General features: G+C 38.5%; 1 protein-coding gene across 6 annotated transcripts; it reads left to right on the top strand.

Annotated features, from left to right (window-relative positions):
* The first annotated feature begins 2,987 nt into the window (after positions 1 to 2,987).
* washc2c (WASH complex subunit 2C) lies at positions 2,988 to 23,567 on the top strand. 6 transcript variants are annotated; one of them, XR_007892703.1, is made up of 33 exons: positions 3,013 to 3,178; positions 3,818 to 3,982; positions 4,117 to 4,281; positions 5,160 to 5,228; positions 5,338 to 5,511; positions 5,631 to 5,724; positions 5,832 to 5,893; positions 6,068 to 6,121; positions 10,039 to 10,143; positions 10,268 to 10,352; positions 10,476 to 10,541; positions 10,793 to 10,914; positions 11,024 to 11,090; positions 11,508 to 11,558; positions 11,666 to 11,845; positions 11,957 to 12,126; positions 12,203 to 12,313; positions 12,395 to 12,493; positions 15,130 to 15,225; positions 15,318 to 15,419; positions 15,644 to 15,816; positions 15,931 to 16,045; positions 17,331 to 17,534; positions 17,646 to 17,852; positions 17,944 to 18,066; positions 18,505 to 18,606; positions 18,769 to 18,837; positions 19,041 to 19,097; positions 19,590 to 19,808; positions 20,395 to 21,006; positions 22,139 to 22,313; positions 22,470 to 22,680; positions 23,426 to 23,567. XR_007892703.1 is itself a non-coding variant. In XM_051651284.1 (32 exons), the coding sequence occupies exons 2-32, from the start codon at positions 3,854 to 3,856 to the stop codon at positions 22,616 to 22,618; spliced, it is 4,206 nt and encodes a 1,401-aa protein (XP_051507244.1). In that variant the 5' UTR covers positions 2,988 to 3,130; positions 3,818 to 3,853; the 3' UTR covers positions 22,619 to 23,080. The 6 variants fall into 6 exon arrangements, 5 of the variants coding, with proteins under 5 accessions (XP_051507244.1, XP_051507245.1, XP_051507243.1 ...); XM_051651284.1 differs by lacking the exon at positions 23,426 to 23,567 and having other exon boundaries at positions 2,988 to 3,130; positions 22,470 to 23,080; XM_051651283.1 differs by lacking the exon at positions 23,426 to 23,567 and having other exon boundaries at positions 22,470 to 23,080.
* The last annotated feature ends 83 nt before the right edge of the window (positions 23,568 to 23,650 follow it).

Raw genomic sequence — 23,650 nt, 5'->3', positions numbered from 1 at the left:
GCATTCCAAATTGGGTGAAAAATACCCAATATTATTGGGTAAATATTTCACCACCAGAAGATTCACTGAGGGAATGGTAGAAAAAGACTCTCTCTGTTTTATATATCTAGCCAGAAGTTTTTCTGCCTTGTCCCCCAACTCGTATGTATGACTGTCTTGCCCTGAGTAGCCAAAACTCGACCTTTCACGATAAAATAGTATTATATCTATATTTCAATCGGGTCAGTTCTCTGAGGCCGTCAGACGACATTCGGCGCTTCAGCTCTGTCTCGGCACTTTTAACATTCCCTTCCAACTCCAGGAGTTCCTGTGCTATGGATTTTTTTGGTGAATGAGGCATACTGTATGATCTGACCCCTAAGAACCGCCTTAAGTGTCTCCCAAGCCACGCCCACAGAGGATACTGAGGACCAATTGGTCTCCATATAAACATTGATTTCAGCCTTTAACATTTGCTGGAATTCAGGATTTTGCAAAAGGGATACATTAAAGCCCCAACTATATAATTTCCTTTCCTCCATATGTGGCTATATCGGATATTGAGAGACAGTCACAAATAAAGCAGAAGTGCATCGAGAGTCAGGGAGAAAATGTGCAGCTGTTTTTCTCCTCTGTTGTGCCATACTGCCACTGGTTACAGGATGGTACATTGTGGTTTCCCACTTCCATATTGATGCAATTAATTTAGTTCAGTGTGTTTGCTAGGAAGAGAATAAATATTCACATTTTTATTTTATTCACATTCCTCAAATTTTACCTCACAAATCAAAGCCTTAGTGCTTAGTACACTATGGCAGAAATTATGGGTTTCCCTATTATGCATATTTAACATAGAAGGCAGGAGCTTGTTTGTATATACATTCTGTGCAAACACATTCATGAATACAGTAACACATCCTGCTTCACCAGGCCTCAGAATTTAAGAAAGGGTTGATATCTATTACCCACAAAAGATACTCATGAAAGAAACATCTTTTTTTTTTTTTAAACATTTCAAATGTTCTGAAGACCTTTGGAAATGTTGAACTTATGAAAGCTGTAAAGAGGAACTACATGCATGCTAATGGGAACCGCAAATATCTTACATCATCTCCTCAACATTGCAATTCTTCTATGAAAGAGCCAGAGACTCAAAGCACAAAGGAGAGTACATCTGTTCCTTTTATGTTTTATTTATAGAATTGAACAGATATTTGAATGCTTACTAAAAGATTATATAGATTCAGACTTAACCCTTTAATAATGCAGAAACAACTTCACATATGTACTTTTCTCCTACATGTTATGTCAGGTCTTGTATCACCCTGAAGGGGTTTATTTTGTGATAAAAACCAACTGACTGTACATTATCCTGCATATTACACAGCTACTGACCAAATAAATGAATAGGCTAAATGGACATAAAGACTGATTGGTGCTGAAATTTTGCAATTATGTGAGAAAAATCTATCGATGAACAGCTGAAATCCATGTCCTGTTTGTTTCAGAGTTCTATCAGTGTTCATTTTGTAAATGACTGCCTGGTTGCTCATTTCCAGTGTATTACAAGACTACTTGTCAATAATTACAGTAAATAAATGCACAAGAAACTTACTGGCGATTTGAGTTGAAATTATTTTATTAGCTTACTTAGATCGCACAGTGATCCGTGAAGCGGATTTTTTATTTAAAAAAAATTTTCTCCCCAATTTGTAATGCCCAATTCCCAATGTGCTCTAAGTCCTCGTGGTGGCGTAGTGACTCGCCTCAATCCAGGTGGCAGAGGACGAATCTCAGTTGCCTCCGCGTCTGAGACTGTCAGTCCGCGCATCTTATCACGTGGCTTGTTGAGCGTGTTACCGCGGAGACATAGCGCGTGCGGAGGCTTCACGCTATTCTCCTCGGCATCCACGCACAACTCACCACGTGCCCCACTGAGAGTGAGAACCACGTTATAGCGACCACAAGGAGATTACCCCATGTGACTCTACCCTCCCTAGCAACCGGGCCAATTTGGTTGCTTAGGAGACACGGCTGGATTCACTCAGCACGCCCTGGATTCGAACTCGCAACTCCAGGGGTGGTAGCCAGCATCAATACTCAATGAGCTACCTAGGCCCCCCAATATGATTTTAGTTAATAAAATTGCTTACTAACCTTTTCTGTGTTAAGTTATAGCCAATTATACAACTTCTTTGCCATGATGATATAATGTCAACAAACCCTAAAATGACAATTTAAACAATTTTACAGCTCAAATAATACACAAGTTAACAGAATATTTACTGCAAGTGCTTTTATAAAATTATAAGCTTCATATTTCTGTTTAGACCCTCCAAAAATTGTCCCAATTCACTTCCATTGTGTCTAACTTTTAAGAAAAGGCCGGCCGAATCGAAATGAATTTTTCTGGTAATCAATATTACGCCACAAATGTTGTCGACTGAGCTCAACTTGTATTAAACCCGAAATATTCCTTTATTAATGCTCCAACAACACTCAGAATACAACGTAATTTCTAGAAAATGTAGGCAGCGATTGCACCTTTGTTTACAGCCAACTGAACACACTTTCCCAGAAAGTAATTGAATGCATACAAAAAAAGAATGATCGGTTGTCTCTACATCAACTTGACAAAAACTACAAATGTTGTGTTCAAGATTAAATCGAATTCTTAAGTATGTACAGTATTTTAAAGTGAGCTTCATTTGCTTTAGGAGCCACTGGAAAACGAATAGGATGGGTTCGCAATCTTTGTACAGTTGGCTTGTCATCTGAGCGAACGAATAAGTTTGCTAGGAAGAACTTAAGGTCTTAAGGACATTACCATTAAAGAGAAGGGATGGGAGTTCGCACGAGCCTTCCAGGGAGTTTACAAAGGAGTTTTGCATTAAAAGAAGAACACTTTTTGGAATGGCATTTCAAAGCATAGATAAAAATGAGATATGTTTTAAACACGCAAACGCAAGGTTGAACGTCATTCATTGAACTGTTCTGAGATCAGAGAGCGTCTCAGTCAGGTGACTGGAATCAGCTGATTCTCTGCAGACGGAACATGGTCGACCTCTCAAAACACTGAACTGATGACAGGACGAATGCAACGATAAGCCACTCTTGACTTCCCTCACTAAGGGACTAGTGACATTTTGAGGTGAAGAAATAACTAGAGGGGAAAATTGACCACATTACATATTACAAGGTAAAACAAGACTTAAATGAAATTAAAGCAGAGACTGCTAGCACAGCAGCTAGCCTTGCATGACAGCAGGTAGAGCAATCACATGTAATTGCATAAATCAGCAAAAACAACCTGAGGATAAAATGTGTGTTCAGTAGTATGTTCCTCAGAATCAAAGACATGTCGTTTAGGATTTGAAGATGGCCTCTTCACATACAGATTGTTCATTGGCTCATAGCTACCTAAGGATTTAAGTTTATATTTTGTTTACCATCTTTCAGATAAACTTGTCCTGCCTGTAAACTGTATTTCTTTTATTAACCGTTTATTAGCAATTTAAACACACAGCGCTTTGGTTCAATTCCTCTTGTTTTTAAATGCGCTCTATGCTGTAAATAAAGTTTGACTTGACATGAGTTATGCTGGATTTATTATGAGTTACAGATGAGTTATATTAAAGGGATAGTTCACCCAAACTAAAATTCTGTCATCATTTGCTCACCCTCATGTTGTTCCAAACCCAAATGTCTTTCTTTCTTCCAATGAACATGAAGGAAATTAGGCAGAATGTTAGCCATTCACTTTCACAGTATGGAAAAAATAGTGAATGATGGCTGATATGCGTATAAGCCTTGTCATTTCCATCTGTAAAATATTCAGGTAAATCTGCGATCTTGCTCTACATATAAAACCAGCATGTCTAGTTTTATGGAGAATGGCCCCAGTCATCATAATGGGGAAGCTGAGCAGGTATGGGAGAGACCCTGGACACTCGAAGAGATGCAGAAATCCAGCACAAACTGGTCACTGGCAGCAGATTCAGGGGTATGGAGTCATGAAAATGCGTTCGTATTTCATATTCATGTTGTATGCACTTGCTCCCGAGTTGTACAAATGTCAGAGTGATGTATTTGTTAATGTAATAATTGAATTGTTCAAGATATTTTGTATCTCTGCAGTTATTCCTTTTCCTGCAAGACTTCTCTCAAAGGATGTTGTCCAAGACACATGAGATTGAGAAGCAATTGGATGGTCTTATTCGGGACACTAAAGCCACAGACAGCTGCCTACACACTGTGTTTAATGACTTTCTCATGCTCTCCAACACACAGTTCATTGAAAATGTACGTCCAGTTTTGTATTGTATAGTTTTGAGATGATTAAATTTTTTAATGTGTGTTATAGTGCAAACCTGGTTTTGACAGCCATAGTTTTTAGTCTGTTGTGTTTCTTTCAGATCAAATTTTATCATGGCTGCTGTGAAGTGTCAGAAATGATTAAGGGGCAATATTTGGCCTCTGGAAAAGTTTTTGGGGCATTTTTTTCTAACCATATAAAAACGCAGCGCACATTTAAGCTTAGATTGCATTAATTAACTAACTACAAAAAAACTATATTATGCAATAATATTATTATATTATGTGATTATATTGTTATTTATTATAATATATTATACGGCTCTGAGGAATGCTTGATTTTGATTGGTCAGTTATGGGATTCAGTTGTTAAATTCTGAATATATGTTTTAGAACATAGCTTTGCATTTATTCTATTTATATTGAATACACTGATAGGCCTAAAACAGAATAATATGACATATATACAGTTTTGTATAACAGATACAAAACAGGAATGCTTTACAAAGGCATTTTTTGTCCCCACATTTTCAAATATCGAGCATTTTTGTCACTCTCAAGGGCATTTCCATGCTGTGACACAGTTAAATTCTCACCCTGTTTTGGTTTAGGCCTAGGTCTTGAGTTCAGATAAGGTACTATCTTAAGATATCAATTTATTGTAATTAGCTTAAGATATTTATACATTTTCTGTGTATGGGCTGTTGTGATAAATGCTTCTCCCTTGAGACTCAAAGTGGCTAAATTCTGACCTCTTTAGTGAGCATTTACACCTCCTATTGAGAAGCCTGTGAAATGTGCTTATTGACCAAAAAATTACAAATCTTATTACATTATCTGATGTTTTTCTTTTTCTTTTTCTTTAGAGGGTTTATGATGAAGAGGTTGAAGAGCCTGCTCCGAAGCCCGAGACCATAGAGAAACAGCCTGAACAGGTACTGTTTTTGATGGTTATTTCTGCTGTGGATCATTGCTTCAATTTCATGTAGAGCTTGTTCATTTTTACAAAAGCTTGTCTGGTGATGGTTTTATACTCATGTAAAGGAGAAGACGAGGGAACAGAAGGAGGCTGAACTTATACCCAAAGTCCAGGAGGCAGTCAACTATGGTTTGAAGGTCCTGGAATGTGCTTTTGAACAACTGGACATTAAAGCCGGAAACTCCGACTCTGAGGATGAGGAGGCACTGGAGAAAGTAGAGCCAATTTTGGAAGCAAAGGTTAAGTGTTTCCCTAGTAACCATGAGCACTTATTTGATTATTAGACAGTTATTGCATAGTTATTACACTTACTCAATGGCTCTGCTGAGATCTGTCGGTTCTGTATTTTTGTGGATAGGACCTGTATGTGGACAGACCTTTGCCGTGCTTGATCGGGTCTCAAGCGTTTATGGATCAGGATGATGTTGGCCTGGGGGATCTATCCAGTGATGGTAACATATCAGTCCTTTCCTTTTCTTATTCATAATTTAACATTTTTTTTTCTTGGTTGCTTGGTTGTTTCAGGTTGCTTTTAACTCCTGTGTTCTTTGTTTTATAGAAATTTCTATTGATAGTGACCGAGACAGTGTCATTGAGAGTGAGGATGGTGAAGCTAATGAGGTGAGAGATGATATATACATGCAAATGTACTTATACTGTATATTTATGTTATAAAGAATGTTTGCAGATTGATCTTTAATATAAAAATTCTGATTTTAATTCTGAGAACTGTTTTTCTTGTTTCCAATGTTATTACTTTATGGATAAACCTTCCTTTGAATTTTAATCCTAAAGCACTCAGATGAAGATTTTGACCAGGATGAGGAAGTACATGGTGACTTTAAGAAAGTAAGACATTAAAACCTTTGGTAGCCTGATGGTTCATATGTAAGTGAAAAAAAGATTTATGTATTTAGAGATAATGGCACAGGATTTAATTGATATATTTATCCAGATGTAATTTTGCATGATGGGAGATTAATATTTACGATTTAGATTTAACGTTTAACATTTATATTAGGGTTGTTAAAAAATGTCATATCATATATTGATATATATATCATACGATACAAGGTTTACGATTCAATACCATATGTATAGTACGATACATAAACAAACACATTATAGTGTAATTAAACCCAAGCAGCACAACACTGAGAGCTGGGAAAAGCACTTGCAGTACATAGGCGAGAAGATCGATGGCAAACATCTAGTAGATTGTACTGTAGCGGTACTCCTAGTCGAATTTGCCAAACAACGGTGTCATGTCCCGGTGCTACAGTATATCAAGTATGTCGTTTTGTTTACGCCGACTTCACCGCGCAAATCGGTGGGTTTGCGAGGCAGAAACAGCTGCAAGTTATAACAGCCATCTCTCCCAGCCGACACTGAGCATGACATGCACAACAAGACGCTCAAAACTATCAAACAACTGCTTATTAAAAAAACTGACAATGTAAGAAACCTGTGTGTGACGAGGAGGAGGGCGTGGCCGTGATGGAGCACGGCCGGCACTGAATCAGCTGATAGGCGGGAGAGCGAGATAAGGGGTAGCCGGAGATGCTGGTTCGAGAGAGAGAGAGACGCACGTGGCCGTGTTGTGTGTGTCTGTTTGTCTTATGGTTTATGTTTGTTTTATGTTGAGGTTTGCATTAAAACTTTATGTTGACTGTTCAGCCGGTTCCCGCCTCCTCCTTGCCTGTCCTTTACCTGTTACAGTGGTGCCAAAACCCTGGAGGGAGGAGGGATGCGCTGTCACGGAGTCCTCGCTGCTGCCACCCGCCAGGGGAGCAGCCACGGCTGTCTGCCTGTGGACGGAGGGGTCGCTGCCGGCTGCCGAGAGCTGGAGGAACCACGGCCATCTGCCGAGAAGGGGAGGAGGGGTTCCATCCACCAGGGGGCTGGAGGACTTAATGCTGTCCGCTAGGGGAGGAGTGAGCTGGCGTCCGCCAGAGAGTAGAGGAGGACTGGGCGACAGCACGTCCGGAGCCGGCGAACAAGTTCTTCTCTCTCTCTCTCTCTCTCTCTCTCCTCTCTCTCTCTCTCGCTCTCCCTTTCCCTCTCCCCACGGCTGACAGAACAGCTGGAAGGGCTGGGGAGGAGTGTGACAAAGAGGAGGGTGTGGCCGGGCCTTGATGGAACACGGGCAGTGCTGAATCAGCTGATCAGCGGGAGAGCGAGATAAGGGGCAGCCGGAAACACCTCATAAGAGAGAGAGAGGGACCCACGTGGCCGCGTTGCATGTGTGTTCGTTTATGTTTTATGTTGTGTTTCATCATTAACGTTATGTTTACTGTTCAGCCGATTCCCGCCTCCCCCTTGCCCGTCCTTTACCTGTTACTCTGTGATTACATGAGACTTATAATTCTCTGCTTTTGACTTTGAAATGTAAAAAGCTTTGAGAACAACACTTGCGTGCTTTGGATACACTGGTAATAATGGCAGTAAAATTTACATGCAAAGTGAAACTGAGGGAAGAGGGAAGAACTGGGCATGTCGGTGCCCCCCCTTCGGTGGAATTGTAGATGGCACGCCACCAACATCTGACACGCCAGGCGGCTTTCTCCTCTGCAGGCGCTTCTCTGCCAGGGAAAATTGATCGCTTTACTGCATCTGTTTTTCAGTGAGGGCTCTGAATGCCACATCGCTACTGATGGCATACCAAGCCAAACTGCTGGAAGATATGAGGAAATCTGCGTTATAGCGGATTTGAACTTGCGGACCCCCCGAGGGGCAGTTCAGAGCTGCGGCTGCAGCATGGGCCTCTCGGTGATGGGAGAGATGGTATTATGGCTGGGACTGTCGGATCTCTCTGAAAAAGAGACACTTGACTTTCTCGATGCCCCGGTGGAGCCTAAAGCTTTATTTGTGGCGTCAGTCATGGCCATGAGGCAGCAGTGCGATCTCCGGAAAAAAGAGGGAGAAGCATTTGAGACATGCCTCATTGCACGCCCGTTTCAGCCTGCTCGCGCAAGCTTCACAGCACCTCAAAAAGGGGGACACAGCACCTCCACAAAGGAACCCCTTTGGGGGCGGTCTCTTTGAGGAAAGTGGTGACGACAGACACGTCACTCACAGGTTGGGGCGTGGTGTGCGAAGGCAGAATAATGAATGGGGTTTGGCCTGAGTCACTACAAAATGCGCACATAAACTTTCTGGAGTTATTTCCAGTGTTTCTAGCATTGAAGCACTTTGTACAGTTCCTTCAAGGCCACCAGGTGTTAGTCAGTTTGGAAAACACGACAACAGTTGCATACATAAACAGAAAAGGGGGCGCCTGTTCGCCTTTCTGCAACACCTTTTGGATAAGGTTAGAGCATTCTCTGTGGTTAAGGTATATCTTGCAGCGATATCGGCATGCCATGTTGGGTTTGACTCGGGAACAGTTTGTCAACACCCTCTGGTGTGCAAGTTCATGAAAGGTGCGCAGAGGTTACATCCCATCTCAAAACTGCTGATTCTGCCGTGGGATCTGTCCATGGTTCTTTTGAGTTCATATAAATTTTTCCTCATAACAATCAAACAAAATAAATGCAGTGCTGTTTAAGTTTCTTTATTATAGAGCTCTGCTTTTTGCCAATGTCAGACTTATTTATGGTATTTACGATTTAAAAGACATTTATTTCGAATCCTTGAATAAGTTTGAGCGAAACATTTGTGGGTGCTTGTATTGTATTGTATCTTGAGGCTATGCATTGTATCTTATAGTGAAATTTTATCTTATAGAATATCATTACATGCCTTATATATACTATATATATATACACCGATCAGCCACAACATTAAAACCATCTGCCTAATACTCTGTAGGTCCCCCTCTTGCTGCCAAAACAGCACCAACCCGAATCTCAGAATAGCACTGGTGTGTGTGTGTGTGTGTGTGTATATATATATATATACATACAGTGAAGGCTATACAATGCTTGAAATTAAAAATTTGAAAGATTTCTTACAAAGGTGTACACTACAGTCTTCAAAAACAAAGGACAACTGGCTCTAACAAGGACAGAAAGAGATGTGGAAAGCCAGATGTACAACTAAACAAGAGGATAAGTACATCAGAGTCTCTAGTTTGAGAAATAGACGCCTCACATGTACTCGGCTGACAGCTTCATTGAATTCTACCCGCTCAACACCAGTTTCATGTACAACAGTAAAGAGAAGACTCAGGGGTGCAGGCCTTATGGGAAGAATTGCAAAGAAAAAGCCACTTTTGAAACAGAAAAACAAAAAGAAAAGGTTAGAGGGGGCAAAGAAACACAAACATTGGACAACAGATAATTGGAAAAGTGTGAAATGGATCTGCAAAGCTGTCATTGCTGCATGTGGAGGATTTTTTGATGAGAACTCTTTGAAGTAGTTTAAGAAGTTCTGAAAAACAAATTCAAATTGTAATAGTAATTTTTCACATTATTAATGTCCTGACTATACACTGTGATCAACTGAATGCCACTTTGGTGAATAAAAGTACCAATTTCTTTCCATAAGTGCAAAATCTGTACATTTATTCCACACTTTTGGCCACCAGTGTATGTATATATATATATATATATATAATATATATATATGTGTATATATATATCTTTTGATAGGCCCATTTATTAACTCAGACATGTAGCTTTAAAAACTTAGATTACTGCACTATTTTTTAAGACTTGTTTTGGTAAATCAGACCAAATTCAGCAATTCTTATAACAAGCTTTATTGCACCCCATACTGTACATAGATTGCTAAAATTCTTTTCAAACTTTCTTTCCATCCCATAGAAGCCATCTGTTGTCAGTTACGATGATGCTGATGAAGAGAATGAAGATGATGAAGATTCAGACATATTTGGAGGGTCTGATAATGAGGAAGATGAAATCAGAAAGGTTAATAGCTTGCTTTTTCTGAGCCCCTCAGACATACTTGGAATTCTGAGATGTTTATTAGATGTGCTGTTAGTAAAATGTGCTAAAACTTTACATTTCATTCCCTGCATTACATGTTTTCCAGGACACTGGCCTGTCATCTTTTGCCGATGAACTAGCAGCCAGAATCAAGGGAGAAACTGCAAGCAAACCAGAAGTTGATCGCACATGTAGGTCAATTAAAGAACATTTAGATTTTAGCATTTCATTATTTAATACATTTCCATCTTTCCTTTCAGTTTGTTTTCTGTCTCAAGTTTGTTTGTGTGCATGCACTTGTCTTTTATCTCAAGCATTGTCATCAGGTCCATCCATCTCACAGAAGAAGAGTAAAGCAAAGAAACAGCCAAAGCCTCAGGGTTTGAGCAACTATATTTTCACCTAATATATATTTACATTTACAAAGTGACGGGATGCAGTACTGTTTTCTTCAAAACAACTACTGTTATTTCAGTTTTTGTTTCCAACAAACTTCTGCCATGATTGTACCATAGTTTCATAAAAAAAATTACATGGTATGGTTATAATTAAACCTGTTATAACCCCACTTTATTGATAAATAATTTCATGAGCATTCAAAATTTACAAAATTTTGTTTATGTTATTACAGTGGAAGATGATAAGGATAAGATGTTCAAACCACCAAACATGGAAGATGAGGAATATTCCCCATTTGGAGGGAAGGGTGGACTCTTTAGTGGAGGCAAAGGCCTGTTTGATGATGACGATGAGGTTGGTTGGATCTATATTTATGTCAATCTTAGTAATCATACAGTAACTGGAAATTACATCTAGAGAAAGGATTAAATCTCTGATGAAAGTCATATTATTTCCTCCTCAGGGAGATCTGTTTTCTGATGCACCTAAAAATGAACCACCTAAGAAGGAACAGACTGTAAACCAAACAGGTATGACTTTTAAACTGTAACTCCCCTCAACACTTGAAAGGACTACGCTGTGCGGAAGTCGGATGTGGGATGGTCTAAATCGGCATTCTGCGGTCAAATATTTTCTTTAGAATAACTGCTAAACTGTTGCTTAACTACTTTCGTTTCTCTCGTATCACTTTGCGGTCTCTATCATATCACAAAAAAGGTCAACTTCAATCAATGTTTCATGTCTATTTATTCATTTATTAAGTAGAAACTGAATAAGCATGCTACTCCTTCAGGCTCACCCTGTTGTGGTTTATTTTGCAATAATAACTGGCTGACTGTACATTATCCCTTTCCTATCTGTCTCTTTGTATATCCTGAATTAGACTATTGGTAGATGTATACCTAATTTTCATAATAGTCATCTTAGTATTTTGCTTGTTTTTGTAGAGCCCCTTAAAACAAAGAAAATACCAACTGGCACTGTCTCCATCTTTCCTGGTAAGTATTACCACTAATACCGCTACATTTGCATTTACTAGTACACTCTTTTTGCATAAAAGTTTGCTCTAGTTTCTAAAGAGTGAAGTATTTTCATGTCCTCACAGAAAGCAACCTGTTTAGCTCACCAAATGATTCAGATTCATTAGAAAGCAAAGACGGTAATAGTCCAGCGAGGCCCAAAGTGCAGGGAGCTCCAAAACATGCTTCGGTTGGTGTTGGGCTCTTTGATGAAAATAATGATGTTGACTTTTTCAGCGGGAAGACTCTTAAAAAATCCACACGTGGTAAATCTCTTGCATTTGCCTTAAAACTTAAATTATTATTATTATTATTTTTACATTGGGTCTTCATAGCAGTCATTTTGAGAAATTGCAAATGTATATCTTCGTGTTCAGTTGCACAAGAGAAACAAAGGCCAAAGAAAAGAGTAGACCTGTTTGGGGGGGATAAGGAGGAGGATTATGATGAAGATGGAGCTATGTTCAGTGAGAAATTCAGCACAGCTCCTCCCCAGCATGACAAAAGAATTGAGGGGGAAGAGGAGACCCGCCCTCCTGAGAAAAAGGTCTGTGTGTGAAAATCATTATTATAGTTTATATGTTTGTTGTTGTTTATTACATACTGATTGAGTTTGCTTGCAGCTACCTGCTGGAGCCATCTCAATGTTTGGGCCTGGAACTAAAAATATACTGGTGGAGGGATTGAAGAAACGGCAGCCTTCAACTAGTGAGGAGTCTGCAAAATCTGAAGAGGTATAAAACTCTCTTACTCTCGCTGTGTTACTGTCTGCTCTGATGATGATGAATTATTGTTTTTGCCTCTGTTTATTTTAGAGTGTACCTCCACCTGAAGCAGTCAAATCTTCACCTCCCCTGAGAGCATCAGAGAAATCAACAAGCAAGGGCCTGTTCTCAGATGATGAAGACTCACAAGTATAGCACTTTTTATATTTAACATACAGAGCCTACTCTCTTTTTCGAAATTTGCAATAACAATTGTTTTCTTATGTATTACAATTAGGGCTGGGTTACACTGAATAGTCACAATATTCATGTGATGAGTTTGTTGGCGATAAATGACTTTCACAATTCTTTCTTTTTACGACTTGCATGTATGTAACTTTAGTAACAAAAACGCCGTTAAAGTTGGTAAGTTTGATTGGTGATTCAACGATTTGTTTGCGTCATCACTTAAAAATACTATCTGAAGTCTGCATAGCATTTTACATAAATTTAACTGTTTAGTAGAAATATTTCTAGGTAAATATTGCTGTTTTTTTACTATGTAGTGTTACATTGGTCCTTAAAACTGTTATTTATTAAAGGTGCACTCAGTAATTTTTTCCTCATCAAAAAATTTTACACCTTAAGAAATTCATTGTAATTTTGAAACATTTGTATAAAATCATGGACACTCACATCATGAAATGAAGACTCCAGTCATATCAGTAACCTTATAAAAGCTGTTTTATTCTACATGGAAAGGGTTCCCTCAAGGGGGATGCCATGTTAGGATCACATGACCAGCTGAATACTACTTGCTTAATCTCTGTAACCCCCCTGTTATTGGACACTTTCACTTATGGATTAAATTAATCATGACTGACTGTGAATATAAATTTTCTACAATGGCACTGGTAACTGAAAACTATTGATTTAAATTATGCTATATCCACACCACTAAGTGTCCATGGAAGTCCAAGATGGCAAATTCATAAAATTACTGAGTGCACGTTTAAATATCATTCTTCTTTCTGTTTATAAATTTAAAAATAGTGTGGAAAACATGCTTTGATTATTTTTGTGTGTATATATATATATATATATATATAGTTTACATAAACCTTAGCCAAATACATTTAAACTCATTTTTTCACAATTCCTGACATTTAATAGAAGAAAACATTCCCTGTATTTGGTCAGTAAGGATCACTACTTTATTTTAAGAATGTGAAATGTCAGAATAATAGTAGAGAGAATTATTTATTTAAGCTTTTATTTCTTTCATCACATTCCCAGTGGGTCAGAAGTTTACATACACTTTGTTAGTATTTGGTAGCATTGCCTTTAAATTGTTTAAATTGGGTCAAACGTTTTGGGTAGCCTTCCACAAGTTTCTCACAATAAGTTGCTGGAATTTTGTCCCATTCCTCCAGACAGAACTGGTATAACTGAGTCAGGTTTGTAGGCCTCCTTGCTCACACACGCTTTTTCAGTTCTGCCCACAAATTTTCTATTGGATTGAGGTCAGGGCTTTGTGATGGCCACTCCAGTACCTTGACTTTGTTGTCCTTAAGCCATTTTGCCAAAACTTTGGAGGTATGCTTGTGGTCATTTTCCATTTGGAAGACCCATTTGCGACCGAGATTTAACTTCCTGGCTGATGTCTTGAGATGTTGCTTCAATATGTCCACATAATTTTCTTTCCTCATGATGCCATCTATTTTGTGAAGTGCACCAGTCCCTCCTGCAGCAAAGCACCACCACAACATGATGCTGCCACCCCCATGCTTCAAGGTTGGTATGGTGTTCTTGCAAGCCTCACCCTTTTTCCTCCAAACATAACAATGGTCATTATGACCAAACAGTTAAATTTTTATTTTATTAGACCCGAGGACATTTCTCCAAAAAGTAAGATCTTTGTCCCCATGTGCACTTGCAAACTGTAGTCTGACTTTTTTATGGTGGTTTTGGAGCAGTGGCTTCTTCTTTGCTGAGCAGCCTTTAAGGTTTTGTCGATATAGGACTCGTTTTACTGTGGATATAGATACTTGTCTACCTGTTTCCTCCAGCATCTTCACAAGGTCCTCTGCTGTTGTTCTGGGATTGATTTGTACTTTTCGCACCAAACTACATTAATCTCTAGGAGACAGAATGCATCTCCTTCCTGAGCGGTATGATGGCTGCGTAGTCCCATGGTGTTTATACTTGTGCACTATTGTTTATAAAGATTAACGTGGTACCTTCAGGCATTTGGAAATTGCTCCCAAGGATGAACCAGACTTGTGGAGGTCCACAATTTTTTTTCTGAGGTCTTGGCTAATTTCTTTTGATTTTCCCATGATGTCAAGCGAAGAGGCACTGAATTTGAAGGTAGGCCTTAAAATACATCCACAGGTTCACCTCCTATCAGAGGCTAATTGGCTAATTGTCTAATTGTCTAAAGGCTTGATGTCATTTTTTGGAATTTTCCAAGCTGCTTAAAGGCACAGTTAACTTAGTGTATGTAAACTTCTGACCCACTGGAATTGTGATATAATCAATTAAAAGTGAAACAATCTGTCTGTAAACAATTGTTGGAAAAATTACTCGTGTCATGCACAAAGTAGATGTCCTAAATGACTTGCCAAAACTATAGTTTGCTAATATTAAATCTGTGGAGTGGTTAAAAAAAAAGAGTTTTAATGACTTCAACCTAAGTGTATGTAAACTTCTGACTTCAACTATAACTACTGGCAGATATTGGCAAAAAGTGTTAAAATATGTAGATAATTTCCCAGCCCTAATTACAGTCTGATTCCTTATTTGTCAGTGATGTATTTGCTGGTTTGGTTCTTGTTTTCTTAAAGATATTCCCAAGTGAGACTAAAATTAAATCAAAGCCTGCAACTCAAAACAAACCCATTAAAGCTCCGCTCTCAATATTTGATGATGAAGAGGAGGAGGTGAGGTTAAACATGCTTAATTTAAGGAGATAGATTGCAAAGAAATCAAGAAATGTTTTTTCACAAGTAACCAGTCTGTTGTGATCTTTTAGGACCTCTTTACATCGGCACCAAAGCCCAATTCGGTTCAGGTCAAAAAACCATCCCTACAACCCAAGAAACCTGTATCAAGTGGACTCTTTAGTGATGATGAGGTATGTTTTTCACCACTAAGAATATGGTTTAGTTCAGTCTAGTAATATTTAAAATAGCAAAAATGCAGTTCAAAATGCATACAAAATGTAATTGTAATGTCATTTTTTTATTTTTGTTTATTCAGTCTGGTTTAGTTTTGTTGGCTGTACTTTTTAATAAAGCATGCTGATATCACATGACATCAAATTATGCAAGAAAATAATATTTGCTTTGTCTGTATCAGGATCAGTGGATGAGCTCTAAGCCCAATAAAGAAAGACCAGAGTTGAAGCCTGGCGGAATGAAGCCTAGTGCTAGTGCCCCCTCCAGTCTACCCAGTGTCAAAGGACCACAAAAAGACAGCCTGTTTGATGAGAATGACGATGATGATCTGTTTGCAGCCACAAAGGAGTCAAGGTTTGAGCAGTGCATCTGTGATCAGTGGACAAACTCAACTAGTGAGTTAAACAATAAATCATTGTGTTGTGAGGCAAAATTCCTTGCACAAGTGTCATTTTTTTGTCCTTGCAGTAAGAAGACATCTCAGAGGGCATCTCTTTTGTTTGAGGATGAAGATAATAATGAGGACAAAGAACCACTTTTTGGCTTCAAACCACCTGCAAATAAAACTCCATCTGAACCTAAGGTAAGATGTTCACTGGTGTACAAAAAGAAGACTTCAGATATTGGTATCAATCGTATGAAAGTAATAGTTCACCCAGAAATGAAAATTCTCTTATAATTTACTCATCCCAGATGTGTATGACTTTCTTTTTTCTTCTGAACACAAATTAAGATTTTTAGAAGAATATTTCAGCTCTGTAGGTCCATACAATGCAAGTGAATGGTGACCAAAATTTTTAAGCTCCAAAAATCACACAAGTCAGCATAAAAGACTAAGTAATCCATAATGAGAGTAATCTACAAGACTCCAGTGGTTAAATCAATGTCCTCAGAAGCGACATGAGAAGTGTAGGTGAGAAACACATCAATATTTAAGTCCTTTTTTTTTTTTTTATCATCAATCTCCACTTTCACATTCTTCTTTTGTTTTTGTCGATTCACATTCTTCATGCATATCACCACCTACTGAGCAGGGAAAAGATTTTATATTAAAAATGACTTAAATATTGATCTGTTTCTCACCCACACCTATCATATCACTTCTGAAGATAAAGATTTAACCACTTGAGTTATATGGATTACTTTTATGCTTCCTTTATGTGCATTTTGGAAACATTAAATTTCTGGTCACCATTCACTTGCATTGTATGGACCTACAGAGCTGAAATATTCTTCTAAAAATATTTGTTTTTGTTCAGCAGAAGAAAGAAATTCATACACGTCTGGGATGGCGTGAGGGTGAGTAAATAAAAGAATTTTTGGGTGAACTATCCCTTTAAGAATAGATGGCTCCATGGCTCCAATGAGTGTTTTGTGATGACATTCAGTGACCCCAAAAAGCATTTGGACACTAAAGCCACACTTAAAAATATACAGATTTAATTGCATTATATGCCAGAATATCAAACCAATTGGCATTTATTTTAAAGAAAGATAGCACAAGCACACTTTTCAAGCAAAATACTACACACATGATTACTCTTTAAGGTTTTAAAATGTTTGCAAAAATGCCTCAGAAAAGTGAAGTCCTGAGAATAGGTCTGGCATCTTTTGTTTCAGATAACACTTGGTTTGATATTTTTTGTGACCTAATGCAATGGCATTTCATGCATTTTAACTGTGGCTTGAATGTTATTGATGAACTATATGTTTCCAAAGATTCATTATTAATTATCTGACAGATACTTTTTGTGCGTACAATATACAGTATTAATGTAGGACAGATTTAATTTGCAGTGTCAGTTGTTAGTAGTTGAGAATAACAGACTGTTGTTAGTTTATTACTTGTATGTGTCTCTATGATCCAGGCTTCTGGTGCTCCCTCTCTGTTTGACCCTGAGCATGAGGGCAACTTGACCACTGCAGCAACAGAAAAGATAGCAGAGGTGAAGAAGTCTGTGGAATCCATTCTGTCCTCTGATGACAGCACTGAGATAAAGAAGAAGCCGACAGGGGCAGTTAGTCTTTTTGGTGGCATCGACATATTTGGAGACAAGCAAGATACAAACAAAGTGATTGAGCTGTTTACAAAATAATCAAATAGAAAATGAGTCCTAATTGGGGTTTGACACCTAATACATGCTTAAAGGGTTACAGAACTGGAGTTATTTTTTTTTAAACAGACTAAGAGCCCAGAGGAGATTGCTGATGGTGAAGACCTGCAGAAGGAGGGTCCACCTCCCATGGAGAGAAAGGGGGCGAAGGCCAAGAAAACAGCACTGAGTCTTTTTGATGATGATGATGATGATGATGATGATGAAGATGAGAGCCCTGATGATATATTTCCTGCCCCTGAAATATCCAAACCAGCAGAAAAAAATACACTTAAGGTTAGCTGTTTTAGATAGTCCATGCTGTGAGGTTTGTACGTTTATAAGTATGCTTTTTTTGGAAGAGGTTTGATTTTAGTTGTGCCCTCAGGATCATGTGCCCCGCATTAAGAGCACAGGTGTGTTTCAAGATGAAGAGCTCCTTTTCAGTCACACGCAACAGAGAGACAACGATCCGGATGTAGACCTCTTCGCCACATCTCCTAAACCAGCCGTAAGTCTACACTATAATCAGAGTCCAAAATGAACTTGCCACACTGGCCATGAATAATTCTTAACAGCCATTAAAATGTTTTTTTTGTTTTTTTTTCCTGATTACAATTAGATTATTTGTCTTTTTTTATCCATGCATATTTATGACAAACAGAACTGGTTGAAAAACTGACATTTTCCACTGATGGAAAAAGTTGTTTTGTTTTTTATGTTTATTCTTTAGGCGACAGTTTGCATGTCTTGGATTTGAATTGACCATGCCACTTACATGGGCTAGGCTCAAACTATCCACTTGCATCACAATTTAAACCATGTGTTATGTATTAAGTTGCTAATAGTAAAGTTATTGGCCAACAGTCAAATTAATTTTGAACCCTGGCTTTTCCACATTATGGTGACAGTATTTACCTATTGATGAGAAGTTTTTTTAATTTTACAGGTGCCATCCCAGAGCTCAGTAAAGCCTGGGGCCTCCACACTGTTTGGGGAGTATGATGATGATGATGATCTCTTCAGTTCAGCAAAGCCTAAAGCTCCTCCGGTACTATTTGTTCCCAAATGTACACATAACTTGCAGTAAAGCATATTACCCTTTGCTGTTGAGCCAAGAAAGTTTTGCTTTTGGGTTTTGTAAGTTCTGTTAAAAGTAATATTTCATATTTCATTTCAAATGAATATTTCTACAACATTATTCAACATACAGAAAGTACCAGAGAAGCCCAGCAAACTGAAAACAGATGACACTGACAAATCAACACTGACGTCAAGCAAGGTATATTCACAAAAGATTTTGCTTCATTTGTTTTTATTCAATAAAACATTCCATGTGTGGAAATGGAAATGCATTATATGGATTTTTTTTAGGTACTTTATTTTATTTACCACTTATAAAACATATTTTCCCACAGTCTATAAAAGTGATTACTGTTTTTTATCAGTTGATGTTAATGTAATTGACATTATTTAATTACACAGGAGCCTTCAAGTCCTCTAAAATCTAAAAAAACATCTTCCAGGATTGGAGAACTTCAAGTAACTTTTTTTTTTTTTTTTTTTTTTTTTAAATACATAAAATATCTATACTTTTAATGCTCCGCTTCTTTAATATTGTTATTTTTTCCGCTTCTTTTGCTGGCATGATCCTTACATTTTTATCTAAGGTGAAAAGCACGACGATCTTGCCTTTACTTGAGTAGAGACACGAATGCTTTAATCTTTTAAAATATCTGTTGGTCTGCACACCATATATCTGTGCCTATTAACATTTTCACATTACATTTTCTGTAGCTTTGCTTTAACCTTCATTGCCTTTTGTGCCTAATGCTGTAAATAGTAACTGCTCTATCTTTAATGACAGGAAAACACTTATGCAGCAGTCTACGTTTGGCATTGTGTTGCGGCTGTGCTTTTGAAATTAGCAGCAAGCAGAACAGTTCCACTCTGGTCTTGGCTTTTGAGTAAAGGGCACTGTCTGTATTGATTTAGATTGTGCCACAGATATAAAGACCTATCTGTTTCTTTTAGGCTAGTTTAGCTGTCAACCCTGCCAGCCTTCTGCCAGGCGCGGTTCCACAGATTCTAGGAGCTGTCAGTGTAATCCCTGGTCTGGCACCCTCTTCATTCCCCGCAGCTGCCAGGCTACTGCCAGCTACTGATACCTTCCCTAATCGTCAGACCTCAAGTGAGGGAGGGGTGAGCTTTGAATCTTCAGCTCAAGTGAACACTCTACAGAATGCTAACAAGGTAGGTCGGACTATAGTATGTGTGTTTTGGAGGTGTTATAAATGTAGGTTATTTGCCATTGCATTAAACTTTTTTGCTACACACGACAATGGCGAGTAAGTTGAGAGAATTTACTGGCCATAATTATTTCTTAATGGCCATGAAACTCTATTTTACATAATTTTGACAGAGTTCTGGAGAGAAAACAAACTTTAGGCATCCTAGATAAACTTGAAATTATACAATTTCACTTAGGGTAAAGCTGTCAGGCAAGAATGTTTTGAAAATATCCCATCATTGATATTAGCCAGGGGCAGATGTTTTTACTTAAACTATGTAATGCTGTAGTTACCAGAACTGGTTTTGTTTTGTTTTGTTTCCATTTCTTTGTTTTGTTTTGTTTTTTGTTTTGCTTTGCTTTTTGTTTTAGTTTTGTTATTTGATGCTTCGAGAGTTTATTTTTTGGTTTGTGTTTGCGTTTGCTTTTGTTTTAGTTTTTTCTTTGTTTTTTGTTTTGTTATTTGGAGCTTTGAGAGTTTTAGTATTTCACCTTGAGGTTACAAAGTCTATTCAGTGGCAAATTGAGAACCTGCTTTTCCATCTGTAGGGTCGAGCAAAGGGCGCAGGACGACGGCGACCCCAAACAAGGGCAGCAAGACACCTGGCTGCACAACAGTCTGTGGAAGCAGTTGGGGAGGAGGGTCTAGACCAGAGCTCCTCTACACAAGCTGTTGAACCAGATATGGCTGCTTCACTACCTACTTTTAATCCTGTTTCAGTGCGGCCCTCAGCACTCACTATACCTGTCACAACCCCTGCTGCAGCCAAGAGCACAGATGTAGCATTCAAGCCGAAGAGGTTTCTTGATGCTGAAGATGACCTGTTTGATTCTGATGATCTCTTTGCCTCTGCATCTGCCATAAAGCCTCTTCCCTCAACAAAACACAAAACAAAGCGCTCTGAGGAAGGCCATAAGAAAGCCTCCAAGACAGAGGCAGGCAAAACCCAGAAGAAAGACCTGGCCCCATCTATTTTTGACAGCCACGGCAATGATCTTTTTGCTAAAGTGAAACAGAAGCCGGTCCAGAAAGCAAAGCAGCCTGTGTCCTTCCTAGATGATGAAGATGATGATGATATTTTTGGAGCAGGAAAGAGAAACAGTACAGAAAGTAAAAACTCCAAAACAGAAGTCAGCTCGACAAAACCAGACATTTTCCAGGTATGTACTGGATCAATCAGTCTTCAGTTTACTTTAATACAAAACAATCTTGTCAGTAGGCACTAACTATGACGTGTGCAATATTTTTTTAAAGACGGTGTTACATTGCCCATCTGTTTTGATGAAGTTTCTTTAAAAGAAATGAGCGAGTGAGACAAGAATGTTTATGCATAAATCTACATTATGAGCAGGGTTTGAAGTTAACTTAATGGCTCACCGGCCACTGTGGCTAGTAGTGTTCTAAGGTCAGTATCCACTCAGCATTTTCACATGCCCAAATCCCCTGCCCCACAAAAAATTATAAAGGCAACTGGAGACTGTAACAGAATGCATTTGTTTGGACATTTTATTTGAACGAGAATGATATTCGTTTAGCACGACACAAACTTAATGATTTAAGTCACCTTTATAATATCTGAAGGGCAGGCAAGCATGGTCAGTTAGAACAGGAGGAAAACGTTGTCAATAATTTGTCCATATTTCTTGTAAATTTAAACCCCTTCATTCTAAATTGTACTTGTATGACAGTTTACCCTTGTTTAACAGTGGCATTTGTACTGATTAGTCCATTACCACAGGTAAGACCATGGATGGCTCCTCATTGCTGTGGTTAGGCTAATGCTGATAGTCATTTCTTAACAAATCTATGGTATTAGTTATGAAAAAAATTATAGCCTAAAGAAACCTTTCACAGTTGTAACAAAAAAAGGATTATAGATTTGCCCTCTGCTGTCCCAGAGCTCTGGTGATCTTATCTTTGGAGCACACTCATGTGCGCTGCAGGGATTCGTGCAAAACCGTGCTTTATTCACCCCACACAGATTTGCGTGTAAGTTATGAGAGGCATATTTAGTGCTTATAAAGCACTGAACACAAGATAAATGCAGTTAAATCACAAGTGAACCGAGTTGCCCGACATACAGTTTTCAATGCAGGAAAAACCCTGAAAACGTCACCCGCTAAAGTGACTAGTAAGAGTGACGGAGTGTCCCGCCACTGCCGATTTTTACCCACTTTTGGTGGGTTTGCAAAATCAAATAATTACACATAGGCACATTTTTCCATTTTCTTTCAACAGAATTCAGTAACTTGGATAAAATTATAAGATTTTGTCCTAAAAATATTCCTACAGGATGAAGTTCATGAACCTCCCAAAGCTCAGAAGAAATCTAAGGACGTGTCTTTGGATGCAAGTTTGTTTGATGATGATGCTGACATTTTTGCTGACTTGACTGGCACAACAAAGCCAAAGGAGAAGAAAGCAAAGAAGAAAGTGGAGACGAAATCTATATTTGACGATGACATGGGTTAGTTGTCTCTGCAAAACACTGTGCCTTTCTTTTACTAAGATGCTCACATTAGTTAATATTTTGTTTTAAAGTGAAACGTCTACAACTCTTCAAAACACTGACACACACTCCAAAAATGCTTACTGGTATCTGCTCTGTGGTCTCACCTCACAGATGATATCTTCTCGGCTGGGAGTACAAAACCATCGGTAAAGCCGTCCCTCAAGTCAAAGAAGAACCAGAATGCCCAGGATCCCAGTTCAACAGCGGACACAGGCCACAGTATTTTCGATGATCCCCTGAATGTGTTTGGAGAAAACTAAGTCTGCTTCATTGATGTTATTTGGATAACTGTGTAGCAGCAATGTTGATGGACTAAATGAAGGTAGACATACTCTAACAAATCCTAATAGATAACTTTTACAAGAAAACTGAGTAAAAGATCATGAGTCTAATGGCTTCTAGAAAATCAAATGATTGGTAAATGATGTAGCTGTCATGAACTGGCATTGTCATCTGCAAGGGTTTTATGTGTCTTTCATTAGCACTTTAAATGTGTCTGGTAAGGTATAACGGATGATTTGTTTGAGACTGGAGACATTTCTCTGATATTGTCAGCTGTAAAGATTCATTTTCATCATTGTGCCATAACTCAAGCCCATGCATCAACACAAGTGCTCTGTCTTTTGTTCTTGATGTTTTTATAACTTGATCTGTTGAAGTTTTTCTTGTGTTGCATGTGAAATGACTTTTGAAACTAAAGAAAATATATTTTATGAAACGTACTGTTGAGTACTGGAATTCAGACACATTCACGGAACAATAAGGCACAGCAGGTGTCACTTGCTTTTATGTGAAGTCTTTAAATGATCTTTAAATCATAGATTTAAAATCCACATCTACAGCTATTGTGTTTAGAACCGATGAAATCACTTGTGGGCGGAGTCATTTGTTTGACGCTGCCAGGGTGACCAGGGTGAAACATCCGGGAGACGCGAGGATGATCCCGCCCACTCTGTGTCACCATTGGATGAGAGCGTCTCTTTTTTTTCAGCAGAAACAAATCCTATTCGTTTTCCTCACTGTCAATCACAGACAACATAATAGGTTGACTCTTTCTTCCTTTTCAGATATTCGTATTCTGTGTTAATAGCCCCTCTGAGCCGGTTTACATGGGAACAAAAGCAGTTGTTCGTGGCTCGAAAAAATAAGGAGACGTTTTGGCGTTATACCTCATAAACGTCGAAGGTGAAGGAAGACTCGACAAGCTGGGAATCAACGGTATCCGTGAACAGTTCGTTGGGTTGGCGTTGACTTGTGCTAAAGCAACTAGCCAATTAAACAGAACTAAAACA

Source organism: Myxocyprinus asiaticus, chromosome 23 (assembly GCF_019703515.2).
Source record: "Myxocyprinus asiaticus isolate MX2 ecotype Aquarium Trade chromosome 23, UBuf_Myxa_2, whole genome shotgun sequence".
Lineage (NCBI taxonomy): Eukaryota > Metazoa > Chordata > Actinopteri > Cypriniformes > Catostomidae > Myxocyprinus > Myxocyprinus asiaticus.
Note: the sequence above shows the minus strand (reverse complement) of the source record. Positions and strands in the feature narration are given on the sequence as shown.